Consider the following 24,697-nt stretch of genomic DNA (forward strand, 5'->3'; position numbering starts at 1 on the left):
TATTAATAAAATGAATTAAAAACACAACATTCAGACCAATTTTGTTAGTAAATGGATCAAATTTGAATCATCCTTAATAGGATCAAATTCTAATTTTTTACCAAAAAAATTGAATTTAGACAATTAGATACCGTTTACAGACCTATCAAGAGGCTAGGCCACAAGGCGGCTCATGGGCTATTTCCTTGGCCAATAAAAATGTTATTGGTCAAACTTTAGCCAACAGGTCTATCTTCAGCTCAAACTATTAGCCAACAGGCTAAGAGCGAAGTAGGTATATTAAGAGAATTTTTTTTAGGGGAAAGAATCCATATAATGTTCTTTTGTTAACAATATGTTCATAATATTGTTTTTTTTTTTCTTTGGACAAAGGGATCCATGTATAAATATGGGGACTAGAGCCCCAATAACTTGTTCTTATAAATTTTGTTTGATGCCCATTTTTATTTTTTTTATGTTAAAATTTTAAGTTATTATTTTATTTGATATTTTTTCTATATAAATTTGTTATTTAATTTAAGAGATTAAATCAAGGTTTATTCTAAATAATAATCCACTTTATGGATCCTACATTATTTAAAATAAGTTTTGTTTTTTTTTTTTTCCTTTTTAGTAAAGGTAACTTCCATTTAAAGCTCTTTTTTGACACGTGTCTAACGAAAGAAGTTTTTATTTGAAAGTAGGAGTAACCAAAAATATGATTTCACTTGTTTTAGGGGAAGCTCTCTAGTATGAGGGCTTTCCTTTAATGTATATATATTAGATTTGGGACTCACCAATACAAAGGCCCTACCCCTACTAGATCAGCTGAGTGAAAACCCCAGCGTGAACAAAGGCAATGCTCATCGGGTTTATTGTATTTTGTTGGATAGATGAGAGTAAAGTCATGTTTGATTCAGCTAAGGTTTTTCTTCATTCTTGAACTGAATGAAATTCTAGAATTATCAATATTGATCAAGAATGAGTAGAATAAGAAAAAGTTGTTTGGATTAAGCCTTAATCCTTCATGGGCGAATGCTATGGTGCAAAGCTGCACTGTGAAGCAAAAATATGAATTAGTAATAAAGTGAGATGTCTCGGTTGACATTTTTAACATTGTAAAAGTCTTTAACATGATTGACAAGTATACCTTGTGAAACAAGAACCAATGAAAAGTGTGTAGACCATGTATTCATTTCTTTGTACTATAATTGGAATCTTCTTCTTATAGTAAGAATGAGAATGAATTTGGACCTATTTGTTCACAATTTTCATTCTAAATTTTCTAAAATATCAAAAAATTTAAAATTTTATTTTATTTTTCAACTTTTATATATAATAAATTAGTATAAATATAGCATACTAAATTTATATATAGAATATATTTTTATAATTTAAAATATAATTATATATTAAAATTAATAAATAGTATAATATAATCATATTTGGATTTTAATCGGATTGGATGGGGTCAAATCCAAATCCGATCCGATTATTAATCGAATGTAGATCGTATCATCCGAATTCAATCCAATTACATAAATACAACATCCAAATCTGATATAATCAGATTAGATGTTGGATCGGACCTCAAATTTTCTAGTATCATTAACAGACCTACTCTATAGAAGTAGGTGAGCGTACTTTGTAGTTAGAAATGTAAGTAGTGGGATGCCCCCACATCTCCTGCAACCGCGGTCGCAAGATTTTCTTGCAACATCCAATAGGAAGTGAATACATCTGATAGTTTATGGCCAAGAATTGTCAATGGTGGGGGTGATATTTTGGTTTGGGTGGGGTATTTAATTTTTTTTATAGCCTTGGGAATAATAGAGTGTTAGTGGCTGCCCTTTCTCAGCCCCCACAGCCACAATGTTGGGCTCCCCCTTGACAGCTCAAGCCTTAGAAAGAGTAATTTGAGAATTAAAATCGGATATTATATTTTTTATGGAAACAAAATGTTCACTTCTAGAGTTGTCAAACAAGATTAAAAATCCTCACAAGATGGGGATGTTGGGGGTAGATGCAGTTGGTCTTTCAGGAGCTTTTTGGAATCTATATATTAATGTTGGTACCAATGAAAGAATTATTTCTACTTCAATTAATGAGGTGAAGAAGCAGCCTTGGTTGTGTTCATTTATCTGTGGTGAACCAAATAGGAGAAAAAGAAAAGAATTCTAATAAGGTTGTATTTGATTTGAAGGAAAAGGTAGGGAAAAGAAGGGAAAGTTAAGAAAATTTTTACAAACCTTGTATAGGTTTCTTTACTTTTTCCTTCCCTTCCCTACATTTTCCTTCAAACCAAACATAGCCTAAATATGAGATCAATGGCGAGGGGATACAAGATCCTTGGGTTTGCATTGATGATTTACACATGATCTTTAAGAGAGGGTAAAATTGCTAGGATAATCTATTACAAACAATAAAAGTTTTCATAGGATGCTAGGTTTGGATATTGTGAAAAGTTAAGGTCCTAGGTTTACTTGGTCCAATAACAAAGATAGTCAAGAGAATATTAAAGAAAAAAATTTGATATGGCTCTAGCAAATAGGGAGTGGCTAGATTTGCATGAAGAAGTCAATATCTTCAATCATGACTATAGTGGATCTTATCACATTACAATACTTTTGGATATATCCCTAAGGAATGAAAATGCAGAAAGCTATTCAGATTTAAGAATATATGGTTTACCTCATGGTTTTCAAAATCGGACTGGCCGGACAGTTGGACCGGAAAATCGGGAATGGTTCCATTTTACCCCAAAACTGTTAATTTGCTCTAAAACATTGAATTGGTCAATAAATCGCTGACCTGGGCGGTCGAACCATTCGAACTGTTCAATGATTTTGGCCTTTTTTATTTTTTGTCAAAATGAGCCATCCATTTGGTCTGGTCGAACTATTTGACTTGGGAACCTGACCCCTAACCGGTTCATTGTGGTTTTAAAAACCTTGGTTTACCTATGATGAGTGCTAGGATCATGTTCTTCATTCTTGAAATCAAAAGCTAAAGGGAACAATAAGTCTAGAGTGTCTTGAAAGTGTAAAGAGGTGAAAGTTAGATTGCTGAAATGGAATAAACAGGTTTTGGAAAAGGTACAAGACAAAGTAAAGTGCATGCAATTAGAGCTTAGTGAGGAGAAAATGGAGGCGGGCAGTTCCTGTTGTTGTCATAGGAAAGTCCAAAGAGTTAGAACATAAACTAGATCATGAGCTAAAAAGAGAGAAAAATCTATGGGCACAAAAAAGTCGAGGCAGAATTAGTTGAGGTTGGGAGATAGAGATACTAGATATTTTCACTTGGCAACCATGAAAAGAAGATCTAGGAATCAAATAGTTTCTCTAAGAAATGACAACAATCAATAAATAACAAGCCAAGAGAAGATATTAGAGTTGATGGAAGAATATTTTAAAGGGATACTTCAAATCCTAGTGATGTTGGTGGATTAGTAGAGAATGTTGATAGAGTGGTTGGGTTGGAGGAGAGTTGTAGGCTCCAAAAAGATGAGGATGAGATTAGGGAAGCCTTGTTCCAAATGCACCCTTAGAAAGTACCTGGACCAGATGGGTTTCCTACTTCCTTCTTCCAAAAATATTAGGAAGTGGTTGGAAGGGATGTGGTTATGGTGGTAAAGGATTTTTTTTTCTTTTAATTCATGTCGATTAGTGTGTGTAACACATATAAAACCATTGCAAGAGTACTTGTTAACAGATTGGAGGTTGTCCCAAAACAATATCATAAGTAGCAACCAGAGTGCCTTCCTTTCAAATAAAATGATTCCTGACAACATCCTAATCTCTCATGAAATTTTGCACTTTATAAAGAATACAATATAGAAACAAGGGTTTATCGCAATCAAGCCGAAATTGAATAAAGCTTATGATAGGGTAGAGTGATGTTTTTTGAAAAAAAATCAATGGAAAAAATAACAAGGTTTGGTGAAAGGTTTATTTGTTGGGTCAGGTAATGTATTAGAACTGTAACATATAAAATTCTAATCGGTGGCAGTCCTAGTGAATAAATTACCCCCTTCTAGAGGTCTAAGACAAGGAGAACCATCATCCCCTTATCTCTTTCTCATATGCTCTAGGGTTCTATCAATTACTTTGAATAGGCTACATTTAGAGGGTGACATTTTTGGCATTAAAATAAATAACAATTGCTCTGCTACTATTCATTTATTTATTTATTATGTTTTGCAAATAATTCTTGCATTTTCTCTATATGTAGGGGTGGCAAATGGGTGGGTTGGGTTGGGTTGAGTAAGGGTTGAATACCAACCCACCCATATTGACCCACCAATCCACCATGATCCACGACCTCACCTATAAATACAAAAACAGGTTGGGTCAACCTATATACCAAAAAAAGAAAAAACTTTTGAGAGAACAAATTCTCTCGAATCTACCACATGCTATAAATGGGTCATGTCAACCCGTATACCTAAAAATAATATTTTTGAGACAATCATCTCTCAAGGCTGCCACGTGATAGAAACAAGTCGGCCAACCCGTATACCCGAAAATAACATTTTTTAGAGAATAATCACTACCAAGGCTATCACATGGCAAAAATGGGTCGAGTCAACATGTATACCCGAAAGTGCAAAAAAAAATGTAGAAAAAATATCAAAAAATTTGTAGAAAATGCAAAAACACTAGAGAAATTGTAGAAACTACAAAAGCGGTAGAAATATTGTAGAAAATTTAGAAAAAAAATACACAAAATACCAGAAATTTTGCAAAATTATAGAAAAGAATACCAGAAAATGCTAGAAAATTGCAGAAATGCATGAAAACACTAGAAAATGTAGAAATTATGTAGAAAAACTCCATGAAATTCAGAAAAAAATATAGAAAAATAACAGAAAATTTGTAAAAATGTAGAAAATACCAGATAATGCATGAAACCACCAAAAAATGCAGAAAATACCAGAAAAATACAAAAATGCCAAAAAAATACTAGAAATTTGTAGAAAATACAGAAAATTGAAGGAAATACAAAAAAAAAAACAGAAATTTAGAAAATTACAAAAATAATGCAGAAAATACAATAAAGTTTCAGAAAAATACCAGAAAATTTCAGAAAATGCAAAAAAATACCAAAAATTATAAAAATGCAAAAAATATCAAACCATTGCAAAAATTCAAAATCAAAATGCATAACTTTTATAGAAAAATCAGAAAATTGCAAAAAAAACCAAAAAATTGTAGAAAATGCATGAAAACACCAAAAAACATGAAAACACACCATAGAAACATGGCAAAAAATGGTAGGAGGAAGGCTCAAACTCATAAACCTTCGACCTGAACAGAGACTTTCAAAAATATGGAAACTTATGGATATGCTAGGGAAATACATACATATTTTATAAATACATTAATAACACTAAATTTAAGATTAAAATAATCACAAAATAGTATATAAATACATGGAAAATGTAAATTTTAATGATATATAAGAAGAAATATATTACAATTAGTATATTGGGATGTGTAGATATAATTTTATTTATAATGGACCAATCAAGATTCCAAGACACTAAATGTATGTAACTATTATATTTTAATTATTATATCAATTGTTATTTTATTTTACTCTTTTAATTTTTTAAAATTAACAAAAAATCAAATCAAATTAAAATATGAATTAAAAATTTATAAAAATATAATCTCAACTTGGAGTGTATCAATTTTGTTAAAATCTCTACGATACATATCATATAAAAATTCATAGTTTTTAATTACTAAAATAATTATTCCATTATTAATATTTTTATTTCTATAAGTTTTATGAAATAAAATCACTTTTTGAAATAAATGTAGATTAGTGGATTTGATAGATTCAATTTAATATTATATTCTTCAATACTTTTGTTTATAATATTTTTATTTTTTGTAAATAATAAATATTTTGTTATTACTTATTAATGTAAATTAAGATATTAGTTAATAATTTATAAATATATATATGTATATATTTTAAGATGTATATCATGTGAGAATTTATAAATTTTAAGTATTAAAATAATTATTCTATTATTAATATTCTATTTGTATACATTTTTTTATATTAAAATTTATCTTTTTAAATAAATGTAGATTTGATAGATTATTTATTCTATTAGTTTATAAAATAATATTTTTTTAATATTATTTTTAAATTTTTAGTTAGAGTTGTTAAATATAAATATTTGTTTTTTGTTTAAATTGCATGTAAATACAAAAGCTAATAAAATCATTTGTATATCTCTTTTAATCAAAAAATTGCATTTTGTTTGTTGGTTTGAAATTGAAAGAGAATGTTAATGCGCTAGGTGTACTTGAGTTCAAGTCTCCTTAAACGCATTTTTGAGAATTGTCAAAATCATTGGCCGAACCCATCCTGACCCTAATGGTTACTTCGACCCAACCCACCCTAACCCTTTTTCACTAACCCTAATGGGTTGCTTGACACATTGACCCACCAATAGAATGGGTGGGTATGGGTGGGTTACAAGGTGGGTGGGTTGGGTGGGTCAAATGGGTTGGGGTCAAGATTGTCGGCCCTACTCTATAGCAAACATCTCATAAGAAAAAAGGATTATGGAGGCCTTGGAGGAGTATGGGAAGGCTTCTAGACAAGAGCTGAATCTCTCAAAATCTGAAGTCTATTTTAGTCAAAACCTCCATCCTAAATTACAAAAGATAGTCCCCAAAAAAATTAAAAATTAAAAAGGTCAATAAGCCCTCTACCTATCTTGGCATTCCCTCTTTTTTAGGTAATTCAAAATTAAAAAAAAAAAAAAAAAGAAAACAAATATATTAGTGAAAGAGTTGAGGACAAGGCTAAAAGTTGGAAGGAAGCATCTTTGTCATCTGCTCGCAAAGAAATAATGATCAAATTGGTTATAATGGAAATGCCTGCTTATGTCATGTCCTATTTCCTTTTCACAAAGGGATTGTGTGATTAATTCAAAGAAAGTTTCTTTGGGCTGAGGATGATAATAGGAGAGAGATAAAGTGGATTAACTGGAAAAATGTGTTCAGAAACAAAATTAATGGAGGTTAAGGATTAGAGACCCCCAAGCATTTAATCATGCCTTGTTAGCGAAGCTAGCTTTGGAAGTTTTGTGTTAATAAGGATAGTTTATGGGCTAGGCTGATGGAGGGGAAGTATTTAAAGGGTAGAAGCATATGGACTTTACACTCCAAAGAGATGCTCTTTAGGTTTTAAAAGCCTTTTAGGTGGTAGGGGCATTCTAAAAAGGGCGTCTGTTGAAAAATTGCAAATGGAAAGTCCATTAGTATATGGAATGATCCACGGATTGATTCCTTGCTTAACTTTAAAGCTAGTGGTCCCTAGGTTCACCCAAATCAGTTAATATGGGTTAAAGATTTAATTGATAGTTCAGGGATTAGATAGGATAGGAAAAAAGTTGAGGCTTTCTTTTTTTCTTCCCCAAATGATTGGAATATAATATATAATTGATGGATTAATGTGGACCCTTGATCCGAAGGGCCAGAGATAACTAAAAACTTCATCTGAAAATGTTGCCATAACCAAGGGAGGAGACAAGTACATTGGTGGGCCTCCCCAAACTTTTTTTTTTTTGTTAAAACCATTATTCATATGACTACTTAGGCTACATTTGGAAGGAGTACAAATATAAATATATAGAGTACAAAACTTTATATTTTATATTATTTTGTATACATTTCTATTATATATATATTTGTATTTGTGCTACTTCCAAACTGAGCCTTATATGTATTTGCAGTGTACAAAATGAGTATAATGCAAAACCTTGTATTTTGTATTATTTTATATGTATTTTATACTGCACATATTTGTATTCGGTCAAAGGAAATATTATATTGTACTATTGTGGATTTTTACCCAGAACCAATCACTTCACCGTGGTCACTAGCTGCCGCTACAAATCTTGGTCGCCGGCTGTTGGCCATTGCAAATCTTGGTTGTCGTCTTCAAGCTCACGAAGGCTGTTGACCGCTTCAAATCTTCTTTGATCGGAAACGTATGTGTTGTCATTCTCTTCTTCGGTCAAAACACATGTTGCGCTGTACTGTTGTGGATTTTTACTTAGAACCAGTCACTCCACTGTGGTCGCCGGCTACCTCTGCAAATCTTTGTCGCCGACGGTTGGCCGTTTCAAATTTTGGCCACATGATATTTTAATATATTGATGTATGAAATTATGGACTATGTTAGATTTGTCTTAGCTCTACAACATACTCAACCTATCAATTGTATCATATAAAGTTGAAGAATAATATATATATATATATATATATATTATTCTGAAAATTAAAAAAAAATAAAAAAATTAATTATTTTGAAGAAATTTCAATTGACCATCTATGGACATGGTAGATCATCCATAGATCTATAACATAATCAATTTCTAGAGGTAGATCGAAAAACCTAAAATTTTCATTTTTTTCATATGTTTTACTATTCTGGAATGTTTTCAAATATTCACAAAGATCTACATATAGCAGCAAAATAAGTGAGATTTTTTGCACAAGAATAACAGATTAACATACACAAAGATGTTATTAAACATCCAAACTAAAAAAAACCAAAAACATTGGTTGAAATGTAAAAAAAAAAATTGAAAAAACACATTTATTTTCGCTCCTTTTTCACAATCTTGAAAAACCTGTTGAACCTTACAAATTTATAGATGTTTTAGCGGATTTTTGCAAGATTTTAGTTAGGAAGGTTAAGAAGCTTTCTGGAGGGTTTAGGGAAGAAAGAGGGATTCTAAAATGGGTTTAGAAGCCCTCTTTCGAAACCACTTCTATTTGCGATTTCCGCAAAAATAAACTCGTTGTATATCGGTTGATACACGACCAAAACTCACCGATACAGTACCGATATGGTGTCAATACACATTTGGCACAACGAAAAGGAACCGTATCATTGATTTGGGACCGTTCCCCATACCAGAAACCCTGAGATACGATACGTATCAGCCGATACATGATAATTTTGAATGTTGATGTTTAGAGCAAGTTGAATCAGCTAAAGACATGTGTGATCCCATGTTACGTCACATTGTTGTTTTGACTTAGTATATTTGGAAAGTCAGAAATGATTTTGGGTTTAATCAAAAAATGCCTAACCCATGCTTAACTATTTTCATGGTTGATAGGATGATGTTGGCAGTGAAGAAAGCTTTCCAACAGAAATCAGCAGATTCATGGTGCAATAACAGTCAAAAATCATAAAAGGTTTTGTGGGAAAATCCTACTTTGGGTGTTGTTAAAGCAAATGTGAATGGTAATGGTAGTTTCTTAAAGACTGGCTTTGGTGGATTCGGCTTTTTGTTTAGAAATAATATATGGGTTCTTTTTGCTTGGTAGAATGGGTAGCTGTAAAGTTTCTTTTGCTAAATGTGTTGAATTGTATGCTATCAGAGAATGTTGTATTTAGGGTAGAGAATGTAGTTTCGAAAATCTAGCCATTAAGAGCGACTCCAAGACAACTATCTTCAAAGTTATCTTTTGAAGCTGTGATAGATGCCAATGGCCAATCTTGAATGGCATCTTCAAATTAGTTGGGGATGATTTTATTTTTCAGTTTGTTGATGAGAGAGCAATAAGGTTGCCCGTTAACTTGCATATCATGATGTACAAATATTTACTTGCAGGCGAGTTTAGATCAGGTCCCAACAACCTTATAGCTGCATTGACTGTTGGGACCCTTGGGATTAGATCCAGTATCTTTAGAGGCATCCACCTATTTGGCTGGAAGGTCTTCTTGTTTACAGTGGCTGAGATTTTGATAATGGATGCTCCACTCCTCCGTAACTGGTGTTGGTTTGGTAGTTGCTTAGTTTGTTTGTATTATGTTTGATTTGAAGGAAAAGGTAGGGAAAGGAAGAGAAATGTAAGGAAACCTATACAAGAACTGTAAAAGTTTTCCTACATTTTCCTTCTTTTCTCTACTTGCCCTATCTACTCTTTATATAAACTTCTTTACACCATTAGACTTATTTATGGGCTAGGAAGCCCGGTAGGTCGGCCCGGCCCAGCTCGATTTAAGTCGGGCTTGGATAGGATTTCAGGCCCACAAGCTTGGGCTTAGGCCTAAAATATCAGGCCTAACCATTTTTCATACCAGGCTCAAGCTTTCTCAAAAAAGCTCGGCTTGAACCCAAGCCCGACTTGATAATGTATTATATAATAAAAATATATATAATATTTTTTTCTTTATTTTTCTTCTCTTTTTTCAAGTAACATTGAGATCTTTCATTACTTTTTTAGGTTTTAAGGTCTTTTAATATAAATAAAATAGTTTTTAATTGAATAAAAAAGGAAAAAATCTTTTTTCCAAATTTCATGTCAGGCTCGGGCTCAAGACCTAGGCCCGATGGTCAAGCCAAGCTTGAGCTCAGGCCAGAGCATAAGTGTTTATTCAAATAAGCACTTATTTGTATTTGGCACCCAACTTTTCAAATGCTTATTTTAAAAAATAAGCACTTGTCTCATATTGGGCATTTGGTAGTCTTTTTCTCCAATAAGCACTTAAATAAGCATTTGTAACTATTTTGTCCTTCATTTTCTTTCAAATTTTCAAAATATATCCTTATGAAAGTACTTTTATTAAATTACTTTTATAAAAACACTTATATGAAAGAACTTTTATGAAAGCACTTTTATAAATATAATTTTATAAAAGTAATTTTATGAACAAAAGTACTTTTATGAAAGCACTTTAATAATAGAACTTTTACAAAAACACTTTTATAAAAGCACTTTTATGAAAGTACTTTTACGAAAGTACTTTTATGAAAGCACTTTAATAATAGATCTTTTACGAAAGTACTCTTACAAAAGCACTTTTACAAAAGTACTCGCAAAAGCACTTTTATTATAGTACTTTTATGAAAGAATTTTAATAAAAGCACTTTTACGGAAGTACTTTTATAATGCACTTTATGAAAGTACTTTTATAAAAGTCAACTAGGGATAATTTTATAAGTGATATTTTAAAATTCAACTTGGGATAATGTTAAAAGAAAAATTTTGAATAAGTGCTATTGTATAAGCACTTAAAAAAAAGCTAAAAATTTGGGCTTAAAAAATAAGCCCTTATTTTTAAAATAAGCACTGCCCCAAAAACCAATAAGCACTTAATGGTGTGGTATTGGTCCAATAAGCACTTATTTTTAAGCACTCCCAAACGTGGCCTAAATCTCTTAAACAAAAAAAGAAAGTCTTAATTGAATATAAATTTGGAAATCTCGCTATAACGTTAACTTGGTAATTACGAACTAAGATAGAAATTTCATGATAATGCTATTTTAGTAAATACAAACTCAAATGGGGCTTCAAAAACCAATTTAGTGAATATTTACTCAGTTTTCCCAAATCCTGTACCACATCATCCTCTCCGAGATGGAGAGACCTCAGATTCATGCTACCATGTGAAAGTCCTCCAACATATCGCGTTGTGTTTCTCTGTTTCCAACTTTCTAATAAATAACTAGTGGTGTAAAGCTCCAATACAAATTGGAATGTCTTCATTACATCTCTTAACTTTTGAAACACATTTCTTAATCTTCAAATAATTTAATTCCCCATTCACTGACCATTCTGAACTTTGCAAAAATGCTTGCCAATATGGATCCTCGTAAACTTGTATGAAGATAATGCTATCAAAGCCTCTAATATGATAAATGTTGTCTCCATCCTCTTGAAAAATATTATGAATGATGACATATTCCTCCTAAATAATGGGTTCTTCATCATGGATTAGAGGTTTATTACAATCAACAAGTTCTTCTTCAATAGATATTGTTGAGGAGAATGGCCATGTAAGATTTTTGTTACAATCCTCAATAATATTAAAGCAATAAAAAGAAGTCATAAGATTTGATGTTACCTTTAGACTATGAAATTGATAATTCATCCATGGAACTCCAAGAACTCAATCTTGATATCTATTTCCCATCACTTCTACTCACCACCCGTAACTACAACCAGTTTGGTTGCTTTCCTAGTAGAAAAACCTCTATGAAACTCTACGATTGAAACTCGTTTCCCACTATTTCTAGTCACCATCCGCAACTACACCCAATCTAGTTACTTGCCATGATGGTAAAAAGAAACAGGTGGAGGCACTTGCATTGGAATTGTTGTCCCTCATTTTGAAACAAGAACATAGCGATCTCAATTCTTGAACAAGTGCATATCGACTTGTCTTCTCAACTCTATCACCTCTTTTTGTGTTTTGTTTTAAATTTCTTCTCCATGATGTGAGCCACTTGTGTCTTTTTATGAAACATAATCCAAAGAAAGATCAAATTTAATATCTGATACCAAATGGTGCGGTTCAAAAAAATAAATTACGTTCAAAGAAACTTCAAAGAAAAAAGCCAAAGCCGAAATTAACAAGAAAAACAACTATTCGCTGAATACTTAAGAGAAAATCAACCAAAAACTCCCATATCTTTGCCCCAGCTACTCTTTATATAGTCTTCAAGTTTCCAACCTAATAAAACACCCCTTATTACAATCCTACTACATCTCTTTAAAAAAATGCCCTAATTGAATACAAATTAAAAAAATCTCACTATAATGCTAACTTGTTAATTATGAAGTAAGATGGAAATTTCATGATGACACTATCTTGGTAAATAAGAACTAAGATGAGTCTTAGTAAATGTTTACTTAGTTTGAATCCTGTACTACCTCTTCAAGGCGTGAAATAGGCGATAAGGCTATAATCAAATCAGATCCAGCTGCATCTAATACAACTATCAAATCTTTGGAATTGAATCTCAATATCTCTTTCTCCATTGGATGAGACAATAAGTATTATTATCATTGCTACCTTCTTTAGTAGGGATCTGGGGCTGCTTTATAATTTGACCATTAATCTTTTGATATTATAGAAATAGAACAGATGCCATCCGAACAATTTGTCAAGAGGACAAACCAAGGTTTCTAAAAATGAATGGAAACAAAATCGGTCAGGGAACCGATTCTGTTAAGCGGTTCAACCATTCGAGTCGAATAGTTCGACCCGCGACATCATAAATAAATTAAAAATAAAATATATATTCATAAATGAAAATCTACAAATGAAAAATAATCGAGAAATAGGGGCTTCACATCGGTGAAAAGAATCAGTTGATTCTCTGAGGTCCAAGGATCGATCACCATTGCCAGCAAAAAGTTTCGGATGTACCTGAAGAACAATCGATGTCGTCGTCCCCTCCTAAAATCTGATCACCTGTAAGCGGTGCAGGGCAGGGTGGATAAGAAAAGCACTGAGAAGGAGACAAACAGAGGGAGGAAGGGGGACTTGTTTATATTGATCCACCTTCTCCTGCAAGACGATAGCCTTCTTGATAACCTTCTTCCAATACTCCCTAACCCTAGAATCAATGCCTCGAATTGAATCAAGCCAAAAAAGCAAAGCCACTAGAGTTTCATTCTCTCTCAACTACTCCTTCACATCCATATGAACCAAATCCACCATCTCCCTCCTAAAATTTTGTTGTTCAAATTCATCTACCTCTTTCTTAATCTCAACAATTTTCTTCATACTCTTTCTAACCAAGAATCCCTAGAAACAACTATGAATCTTCAAAGCAGCAGCCGGTTGTTTCTCCTTCGACACAAAGCGAATAAGAATAGAGATGACGTTCGTAGACGGGGATTTTATGTGATGCCAAACAGGGATGATGCAGGGATTCAGCGAGTAGTAGCGAGGGTGAGTTCATTTTTGTTCTAACCCTAATGTAAGGCTGGAATTGGGGGACTAGGGACATGAATGGCATTTTTTTAAATGAGCAAAAATGAATTTTTCTACCCACAAACTGCTGCCCGAGTCAACGGTTTTTTGACTTTTTCAGCGGTTTAACAATTCGACTGCCCGGCTTAGAGGTTTATTGACTTTTTCAATTTTTTTGATAAATAACAGTTTACAATATAACCGGACCCAGGGGGCTGAACAGTTACCGGTTTTTTCAATCTGACCGTCCAGTCCGGTCCAGTTTTGAAAACCATGGGACAAACCAATGAATCATGAATAACCTGTCATAGCAATCCAGGTCCCAGACAAAACAAACGAACCAACACTCAATTCAATTTGGAAAGAAAAAATTGTCATTTGTCAGGGATATGGTGCACAAGACCAACGGAACCTACAAATTGGTAGATACATGGGCGGAGAACATTTTGATTTTGTGCAACCGTCTGGCATGTGATCCCCAGTGAAATAGCACGAATGGTCGAAATAAAAATTCAGTTGATATAATGCCTAAAATGCAAGCTCGATATATGATGCACTGATGCCCTGGTCTAGCTTATCCTGGCGAAAAACATTCAGGGTTCACATTTTGAGGCAAAAGTAGATCATCAAGGCTATGTTTGGTTTGATAAAAAAATAGAAATAGAGAGTTGTAAAAAGTTTAGGTAAAGTTCTCAATGAGTTCCATAAATTTTGTTAAGAACTTCTGAACTCTGTTTATCTCTTATTTTCCATTTTTCTACCAAACTAAACATGGCCCAAGGGATGCTGTTATGCCCAAAGATCTGTGAACTTTTTCCTTTCTATTTGTTTTTTTTTTTTTTCTTTTTACCCTCCAGGTGGGGTGAAAGACAAAGAAAAAAGATCGGATTAAATCTGCTCTTGCGACCTGAAAGTTAGTTGTTAATTTATTACCAATAAAAAATCTGCTCTTGCAAGGTATGTGCACGAGAAATGTTAGGAATAAATTCCACACTTCTGATCACCCTATTTAGACAACACAGCAAGCCTACATGCTTAGTTCTGAACTTAGAAATAATCATTACAAAATTCGATCAGATGTGGGCAAGTCTTTAGTCTTAACCCCGTTGACCACACTGATTCAAACTGATCACCATCCACCACCATATTTAACAATTAAACCCACGCAATAAAGACAACCCATTCCATCAGAACATCAAGTATGGGACGTTAAGCTACTTGAGCTTCTGGTTCTGGACGGCTTTCTATTGATTTCTTTGATTCTGGAATGTACCTCCAACAGCGTTTGTGAACCCCACTTATTTTCTTTGGAGCGTCCGCAGCTGGGATGCCTGCATTAGAATCTCAAATGATAAGTGTTACTTGAGTTGCAAACATATATCCACTAAACAAATTTGAGAGGAACATTAAATTAGGCATATCACGACAGTCAGATCACTAAAATAAGCATACACTGGAATGAGGAAAGCCAATCCCTATGCAACAAGGGTACTCTAGTTAACACCCAAGGAAAAAACATGAGAAAAAAAATTGAACCACTTGGAGAGAACTGAGCTATACGTGGAAAATATGTAAAAATAGGATTGAAGCTATGTTTTATCTAAACATCACTGTGTGCCTATAAATAAATACATAAACATGTAAAACATGAGGATGAGTAAACTCGTCAGGTAGTTCAAGGTCCAACCAATGGTTCAGGTCTAATTGGTGGGAACAGAAAAAGAGAGAGAATTTAATTAATCAATCCGAAATAATAAGTTAAAAAATAACCTCCTGGAATATTAGAGGCTTGAGGCCTGAAGAAGAAATGCAGTGGCTACCTTGTTAGAAGTTACAGGCATTTAGTGAGGGGTGTTTTTTTTTCTTTTCAGTTAATTTTATTTTGTACAGATGTGTTATGTGTATGAAGGTAGTCGGGTCTATCTACACTCAGTATTAGTCATCTTATAAACTAATTTCAATTCTCTCAAACATTTTCTCAACATCTTCTCTCCTTTTCTTCTTTACTGTTAAATTAAGCTTAAGAAACTAAAGAAGTGGCAACTGAAAATCTGCTTCTTCAGGAGACTAAACTATAACATTTTTTTATTGGAAATAGTAATTTGTATTCAATAATTAAAGGTGAGTACAGTATGCCAAGCATCCTACGACAAAGGGAGTGATGACCCCAATAAAAAGAAGATACTATTACAGTGCCACCCAAAATAATTGCACCCTATTAATCCTTTGTTTGGCTAAAGTGTCGGTTAAACCATTTCCTGATCTTCTAGTCCATCTCAAGTTCACCCCAATCTCCCTTAATAAACATCTCACCTCCTTCATGGCTTGTCTATGGGTCCAAAGCCCCAAATTGTTTCTTTGTTATCCATTCTACTACCAGTTTGGACTGGAGTCGCCTACCACCTCAATTTGCCACAAGCCCAGTTGCTTTGCTAGCCTCAACCATGGAAGGATGGCTAAAATTTCCACCCTCAAAGAGTCACACTCCCCTATTTGCCTAGAGTATAATGCCAACACTTCCATTACCATCTCTAGAAGCTCTCCACCTACTCCCCATCCCTCCAATACCAGAAGGTCCTGGATTACCATAAGAACTCCCGTCAAGATCCAGCTTGATTCTTTGAGGAGCTCATGAGGCCCAATTCAACTCAAATACTGTCAAAAGTATCATGAGCCCATGTCCTTGCAATTGAAATTGATGCTTCTTCCTTTCAATCGGGACAGCTTGAGGGCAGGAGGTACATCCAAAGTAGCTATAAAAATTCCACCAACAGAGTTGCATTTCTCTGACCCTGGACCAAGTAGCACCACACCAAACCATCTCTAGTTGCCCCAGCTCAAGCTAGGGCATCTGCCAGACTATTAGCAGCTCTAAGGACCCACTTGAATAAGCAGTTCACGTTGGTCATTAGTTGCTTAGCCTCTCTGATCAGATGTCCTAATCAAAATGGACCATGAATGAGCAATTCATGGTGAGATTTCTCTTTTCATTGCTTGGCAAGTTTTATCTACACAATGAAAATTCAGTGCCTAACCCTAAGCCACCAGCTTTCTTCATTTTACCTACAGTTTCCCACTTGATTAGGTGTCACCAATTTTGATGACAGATGCTAAGGAACTTAGTTGCCACACTTGACACTTTGAGTACACTCAACCCAGACTCATTGTTGGGTCTGTTGGTCCAACTGGAAGCTGTAAAATATACTTCTGCCTTGATTAGTAGTCACAATCCACACTTTTAGTCACAAAGGAAGCTACTAAGATTTTTGTGGAAACAGGAATCCTTTCTCTCCCAACTGCTAATCCACCAAGATAACTAACATATGTAAAACATTAAATATGACCTTTGAGAAAACCTTGAAGTTCATTGGGACGTCTACAGATGTCCTTAGGACTCCACAGTCAAAATGACTGGGCTAATGGAGCACAACGATGAGTAACCTACAAGGAAGTCCTCATGATGGTGTCCCAACCTGAGCTTTATAGATCTTATTTACTTTTCTGCTTTTATTAGCCCAAGGTCTAACAGCCCAAATTCAACTTTTGTGAGAATGTCAGACCTCAACCAAGAGGTTGTACAAAACACCAGAAAGGTGAAGATGACCCACCACAGAAAAGCCATGAGATTACTTGAATTTGGTTTACCCCCCTCCCCCCTCCACACACACACACACACAAACCCACACAAAAGACTCAATAAAGACATAGCCCACCTATTTGGGTTGGTTACAATAATCTTTTTTTTCCCGCCACTCCACTCTATCAACAGCCAATCCTTTGTATAGTTGTAAGTGGTCAAGTCAACCTCACTGTTTCATCCTAAAAGCAATATTTTATATAACAAGATATCCATGCCAAATGGTATTCCTTTGGAGGTAAAACAAGCTCTTTTTAAGCCTTAGAAAAGCTATTTTATAGCTACAAAGAAAAAGGGGAAATGCTGAGGGATGCAAGAGCTCACCATTTTTGTGGACAATTCCCCATGCCTTACCATGTCTACCATCCTACAAGGAAATCAACAAACCTAATAAGATAAACAATCTACAAAAAGAAATATAAATTCAACTGAAAAGGCCCAGAAAGATAAACCTTATAAAGATTGATCTTGGTGATCTGATAAGATACTCCAGTCCAATGAATCTTTGCCATCTGATACCCAATTCCCCAATTAGGAAGAAACTGAGCTACTTCGAAGAGGTTTTTCTTCTTCCTGCGTTTCAATTTTTTTGATGCACCTGTTGCTGCAGCAGTTGTTGAAGGAACAGAAGTACTGAAACTTCTAATAAGAGTGAGTGAATGCTTAAAGAGACCAAGTGCTTTCTCCATCAGTACTCTGAGAATCACCATCTCATACACTGTAAGACCTCCTTCAAATTTTAATTATTACTTTCTAGTTAAATTAATCATGTTATGACCCCCAAATACATGCACACGTGCATATCCAAGCAGGGGTGGAGCCAGGATTTTTTCTTAGGGGGGCCAAAAGCTAATATGCTTACTTAAACATGGATCCTAATTTTCATAATAAAAATGCTAACAAAAAAAATAAAATCTAATACATGATTCTAAATACCAAAATTCTAAAGTTAATATACAAGATTTTTTTCTCCAAAATTTTAAAGTTAATATACAAATCTTTTTCTTGTACTTTCAAGATCTCCTTAGCTCCTAATTCAAAATGTTGTGGTTTTGTTGCTTATTAGTTCAATAGTTCTAATTTGAATCTTGTAACTAAATTCTATTTTTTTAATTATGTTTACACATTTATTTTCGTTAGATATTTTCTGTTCTGTTATTTTCGAGATGATATATTGAAAATAATAAAATTGTTTCACTCATCAAACTGTTAAGTGGTTTTACGGTTTTGATTGAGTGTTTTCCTATTGTCATTGACTCCTTGATTAAGAAGAAAAACATTTATTGAGTGTTTTCTATTGTTTTTCAATTGTTTTTAATCTTTTATATATTTTTCTTTTTTAAATTTGGATTTCCTTGTTTTTCGCCTTTTTAATTACAAGGGGGCCGGGTGGCTAGGCCATGGCAGGTGGGCTAGGGCACTAGGCAGGTGGGTGGGTTGAGTAAGGGCACAAGGCAGGTAGCCAAGTGCAGGTGGGTGGGCTGGGCACTAGGCAAGCCCAGGCAGTGGACAGGGGATGCAAGTTTGGTCATGCAAGTGCTTGCATGCATTGGGCAGGTCATGGCATGTGCCTATGCAAAAGTCCCATTAGCCCAGGCAGGTGGGCTAATGCTTGTGTATTTCAAAATTGATTCTTCAGTCTCATTCATTAACCTTTAGGCTCTTCATAGAGGAAAGCTAATAAAAAAATACACCAATAAATAAAATAAAAAATCCAAATAATTTATTAAGTTGCATCTCAAATCTGTAATGTAAAATCTTTTTTTTTTTTGGTATTCCATCTTCCAGCGTGTTGAATGAAGGAATTCCAATGTGCACACAATGACAAACTAACAATAAAAAATTAGAAAAAAAAATTCAAAATCAGTCTTAGACTCCTCTAATTAATCAGTTACATGATAAAAATAACTTTAAAAATGGAAGAGATTCAAGGTAAAAAAAAAAAAAACTTTTACAATTTACTTGCTATGCACTTGAGTTGTGTAGACTACTAGTCTTTGTATCCAATTCAAGAATTTAAAAAGGGAAAATATATTATGCTAGAAACCAATCAAAGCCCCCATAGATGAAAACCCGCATGATTTCTTACCACTTTTATGACCCCGGTTGATTGGTTATAAGTTTTTTCAGTATCATATCTTTCCAGCATCATAGTCGAACTCCTTAAAATATCAAAAGCTCAACTTCAACTGTGCAAATTAACGAATAATCAAATTCATTAAATTCAAGTATTCAACAATTTATCAGTGCTGGACATTCTGGAATCTGATTCTTCTAGGCACTATTGGTTGTTGGGCAGTGTTCAATCTTCCAAGAAAAACTTGAACAGTGGACAAGAACAAAAAAAAAAATCTGGTTGTTCAAACTTGTAACCTATGCAAGTCTCTGGTTCCACAGTTCCAGGTTTTTCTTCTGGGCAGTGTTCAAACTTATTCCAAGTGGTTCTAGGCAGTGGGTACCGGGTTCTTTGCTTGGTTTAGTTATGCTTTTATTTTGCAAAATAATAGGTAATAGTAATTAGTAATACAGGTTATAAGGGGGGGGGGGGGGGGGGTCCCCCTAGCTCCGCCCTTGTATGCAAGCAAATACAAAGACGTGAGAATTTATGGAAGACTTACTAACATTTCTTTGTACATCTTTAATACTTTTTATTTAATAAAGTTACTAACTTACTATTACTGATCAAATCATAAGCAGAAGATGATCACAGGAGCATGACTGACAGAAGAGCTTCCGGATCAGAGGTGACTCTGAAGGAAACCCACCATAGAATACAGTATAAAAAAATAAGGGAAAGAAAAACAAGAAAAGAAAAGAAGAAAAGAATGAAAGCATGGGTAAAATGGAAGCAAAAAAAAATGATGCCGCAGTGAACAAGGGCAGTAGTTATTTGGATGGTGTGGGAAGAAAGAAATACAAGAATAGTTGAATGGAAAAAACGTAGTAAGGTAGAAATCAGAAAAAAAAAAAAAAAAAAAAAGGAAGATATTATTTAGAGTATTGCAGTCAAAATGGTGCATTGGGTGAAGAACATGGACATGTTTGCCCATTTCTCCATGGATGACCTTTTTTAGAGGTTGGCAATGGGTTGTTGGTCTCCCAATAGAAAGGAACATGAGCACAAATTAAGAGACCTTGAAGCAATTAGTTTTTTCATCAGGTTTAGTGATAGTGATGTCAATTGGGTAAACACCATAAAGTGTCCTTTCAGGATTGCAGCAATACTTGCCAACTCAGATTTTTTACCAAGCTTAGTAAACCTAGGAGTGGAGTTCACTTGAGAGTCATTAATAACAAATACAATAAAAGAATTAAAAGTATACTTAGGCCCCCTTTGGCATCGTTCCTGCATATTTCTGTTTCTAAGGAAATTCTTGTTCTGGAACAGGAAACCTATTTCTTATTCCTGAAAAATAACTGACCTGTTTGGCAAATTGTTTCTGAGAAACATATTTCTATTCTATAGAAATAGAAACGATGTTTGAATAGCCCTACTAATTCTTAAGATTTTTCCTTTAGATCAATACACATAAAAATTGATTATTACAAGTCCTCAAGCTTAACCCCAAAAAAAAGACCACATACCTTCAAAGTCTTTGCATGGTTTACAAAATTAATAAAATAACCCAAAAATTTGGGAGAATAATCAAAAAGGAAAGAAATCACAAATCATTAAAAAATAATCATGCTTACCTCCGAAACTGTTCAGTGTCAATAAACCTCAATGAGAGCTGTAACCATCCAAAGTATAGTATTTGTGCAACTATCCGCAAGTCCAGGTTAAGAGTGCTTGTACATCAATGAATTAAAAATGCTGGGCATAAACAAAAATACAACTATTAATTCATATATGTAATCTGTTGATCACTAACGTAGGAGATAGATGCAAAACTTTAGCTGAAATGTCACATTGGGCAGTTGAGATTGTGAAGGCAACCAACCAAATTAATTGAAAAACATTGCGATGAAACCTGTCAGAGATACCTAAACCTAGCTCCGCCCTTGTATGCAAGCAAATACAAAGACGTGAGAATTTATGGAAGACTTACTAACATTTCTTTGTACATCTTTAATACTTTTTATTTAATAAAGTTACTAACTTACTATTACTGATCAAATCATAAGCAGAAGATGATCACAGGAGCATGACTGACAGAAGAGCTTCCGGATCAGAGGTGACTCTGAAGGAAACCCACCATAGAATACAGTATAAAAAAATAAGGGAAAGAAAAACAAGAAAAGAAAAGAAGAAAAGAATGAAAGCATGGGTAAAATGGAAGCAAAAAAAAATGATGCCGCAGTGAACAAGGGCAGTAGTTATTTGGATGGTGTGGGAAGAAAGAAATACAAGAATAGTTGAATGGAAAAAACGTAGTAAGGTAGAAATCAGAAAAAAAAAAAAAAAAAAAAAAAGGAAGATATTATTTAGAGTATTGCAGTCAAAATGGTGCATTGGGTGAAGAACATGGACATGTTTGCCCATTTCTCCATGGATGACCTTTTTTAGAGGTTGGCAATGGGTTGTTGGTCTCCCAATAGAAAGGAACATGAGCACAAATTAAGAGACCTTGAAGCAATTAGTTTTTTCATCAGGTTTAGTGATAGTGATGTCAATTGGGTAAACACCATAAAGTGTCCTTTCAGGATTGCAGCAATACTTGCCAACTCAGATTTTTTACCAAGCTTAGTAAACCTAGGAGTGGAGTTCACTTGAGAGTCATTAATAACAAATACAATAAAAGAATTAAAAGTATACTTAGGCCCCCTTTGGCATCGTTCCTGCATATTTCTGTTTCTAAGGAAATTCTTGTTCTGGAACAGGAAACCTATTTCTTATTCCTGAAAAATAACTGACCTGTTTGGCAAATTGTTTCTGAGAAACATATTTCTATTCTATAGAAATAGAAACGATGTTTGAATAGCCCTACTAATTCTTAAGATTTTTCCTTTAGATCAATACACATAAAAATTGATTATTACAAGTCCTCAAGCTTAACCCCAAAAAAAAGACCACATACCTTCAAAGTCTTTGCATGGTTTACAAAATTAATAAAATAACCCAAAAATTTGGGAGAATAATCAAAAAGGAAAGAAATCACAAATCATTAAAAAATAATCATGCTTACCTCCGAAACTGTTCAGTGTCAATAAACCTCAATGAGAGCTGTAACCATCCAAAGTATAGTATTTGTGCAACTATCCGCAAGTCCAGGTTAAGAGTGCTTGTACATCAATGAATTAAAAATGCTGGGCATAAACAAAAATACAACTATTAATTCATATATGTAATCTGTTGATCACTAACGTAGGAGATAGATGCAAAACTTTAGCTGAAATGTCACATTGGGCAGTTGAGATTGTGAAGGCAACCAACCAAATTAATTGAAAAACATTGCGATGAAACCTGTCAGAGATACCTAAACCAACCCTACAAAAGAATGAACCTGAAACATCGTCTTTATTAAATTTGATTTTATTTTGAATTTCTCTAAACGAATGCTTTCATTTCTCACAATACACATCAATTTCTGGAAGTGATGTTCCTCTTTAATCTCTTATTAATAACTTTTTTTTCGAAAATCAAAGATAATAAATATTATCGCAACCTTGTCAAATGAAAAACAAACAAATGCTTCAAAAGAAAAAGGAAGAAACACAAAAACAAATTACTGAAACAAATTCAATGCAAGGAAATGGACGAAAATCCGAGAACCTTCGTGATCATGGGCGGACGCAAAGCTAAATTTGGGGGTCGGTAGGAGGAAGGGGAAGAAAACGGAGTGCTAGAGTAGAGTAGAGTAGAGGCGTTCCCTGGTCAGCCGTCTGTGGACTATGCGGCGGTAGGGGGATCGGAAAAACCAGGGCTTTTGTGCCCAACATCTATTTTTCTCTGGGAAAAGGACAATCATGCCTCTCTTCACACGTGTTAAAGAAAGACACGTGTTCATTTTTAAGAGGTGTTCGGCACTCAAGAAGGGCTGTGATTAAAGATGCAACTTGGGCCGGGGTTGGCCCGAACCCAACCCGAAAAAGTTGTGTTGGGTTTGGGTCGGGTTGATGTCCGAGTTAGGGTTAGGGTTGAAATTCATGAATCCGACTTTACTTCGGGTTGGGTTAGGGTTGACCCCTTAGTCAATCGATTCAATTCAAACCTCACTAATATACGTTATATGTAATATATAACATACATTGATTTGTTTAGATGCATGATATTTGTATACCCTCCACCACATAGTATCATAGTATCATGTATTTCTTTTAAGATGAGCACTTTACTTGATACTAACTAGAAAGACTAACCAAGAAAGATCTATGGTAAGCCATTACTCAACCCGACCCAAAATTGACTTTGGATTGGGTTAGGGTTGACTTCGGATTGGGTTAGGGTTGAAGGAATTTAGTAAGGGTTAGGGTTAGGATTGGGTTAGTCGAGTTGAAGGTTGGGTTGGGTTAGGGTTAGGGTTGGCCTCAACCCGACCTAACCCGGCCCGACTTGCAGCCCTACCTGTAACCGGATATCCTATTCCGATCCGATTAAGGAAAGCTTTCATCTGAATTCGAATCCTAATGGACTCTGACAGATTTAGATTTAATTCGATTATGTTTTAATTTTTTATACAATATATAAAAATATAATTGTATTAAATTTTTATTTTAAATCAATAAATTTTATAATACAATCAGATTCAAATTTTAGTCAGATCAAATGGAATCTAATTTGAATCCGATCTAATTGCATAAATACATTAAATACATTATTCAAATCCGAGATAATTGGATAGGAAACCGGATCGGGCCCATGGAAAAACATCATTCTAAAATGTCACACCCCTCCTCTATTTTATTTTTGATTCTTTGATTCTCGCCCTTATTATTTTTTATACTTTTTGTTGACCTTTGTAAAGTTTTTTTATTTGATTATTTTTTATTAAATGTATTAAAATTAAAATTTTATAACTATTAATAATTAATTATTATTTTTATATATTAGATTTACTCATATTATATATTATTTTTATTCTCCTTGATATATTTTTAATAATTATTTTTATAGCATTATACTTATATTATTTTTTATTATGTTTAACTAATTATGCAATGTTTTCAACCTATCATTGGCACAACCAGTTGAACCATTTTGAATTAGGCTTGTCAATGGTACCTAAAAACTCTATAGCCCGATCTGATTAGCTTGGGTTCAAATGTTGTATTTATGTAATTAAATCGGACTTGAATTTTTCAATTTGCATCCGATTAATAATCAAATTGGATTTATATTTGACTCCATCTGATTCGATTAAAATTTGAATCCAATTATATTATAATATTTAT

General features: G+C 33.8%; 1 protein-coding gene and 1 long non-coding RNA gene across 3 annotated transcripts; both read right to left on the reverse strand.

The window, feature by feature from the left end:
- Positions 1-14,628: 14,628 nt before the first annotated feature.
- Positions 14,629-21,199, reverse strand: LOC148865040 (uncharacterized). Of its 2 annotated transcripts, none has more exons than XM_088981383.1 (4): positions 21,059-21,199; positions 17,818-18,061; positions 17,690-17,732; positions 14,629-15,059 (listed from the first exon to the last, which is right to left on the reverse strand). In XM_088981383.1, the coding sequence occupies exons 2-4, from the start codon at positions 18,052-18,054 to the stop codon at positions 14,938-14,940; spliced, it is 402 nt and encodes a 133-aa protein (XP_088837509.1). In that variant the 5' UTR covers positions 18,055-18,061; positions 21,059-21,199; the 3' UTR covers positions 14,629-14,937. The 2 variants fall into 2 exon arrangements, with proteins under 2 accessions (XP_088837509.1, XP_088837508.1); XM_088981382.1 differs by having other exon boundaries at positions 17,818-18,083; positions 21,059-21,181.
- Positions 21,200-22,185: 986 nt separating this feature from the next.
- LOC148865041 (uncharacterized) lies at positions 22,186-23,266 on the reverse strand. The gene is made up of 3 exons (XR_016110847.1): positions 23,079-23,266; positions 22,492-22,612; positions 22,186-22,204 (listed from the first exon to the last, which is right to left on the reverse strand). It is a non-coding gene; the product is annotated as an uncharacterized LOC148865041 (long non-coding RNA).
- Between the last annotated feature and the right edge of the window lie 1,431 nt (positions 23,267-24,697).

Source organism: Nelumbo lutea, chromosome 3, assembly GCF_056320005.1.
Source record: "Nelumbo lutea isolate HS-2025 chromosome 3, American lotus-T2T, whole genome shotgun sequence".
Lineage (NCBI taxonomy): Eukaryota > Viridiplantae > Streptophyta > Magnoliopsida > Proteales > Nelumbonaceae > Nelumbo > Nelumbo lutea.

Coding starts and splice junctions, on each gene's coding strand:
- LOC148865040 (XM_088981382.1), bottom strand. CDS start 18,075: ATGGTGATTCTCAGAGTACTGATGGAGAAAGCACTTGGTCTCTTTAAG. Junction 17,733..17,817: donor CCAAGATCAATCTTTATAAG/GTTTATCTTTCT, acceptor ATTTCCTTGTAG/GATGGTAGACATGGTAAGGC. Junction 15,060..17,689: donor GGGAATTGTCCACAAAAATG/GTGAGCTCTTGC, acceptor ATTCTAATGCAG/GCATCCCAGCTGCGGACGCT.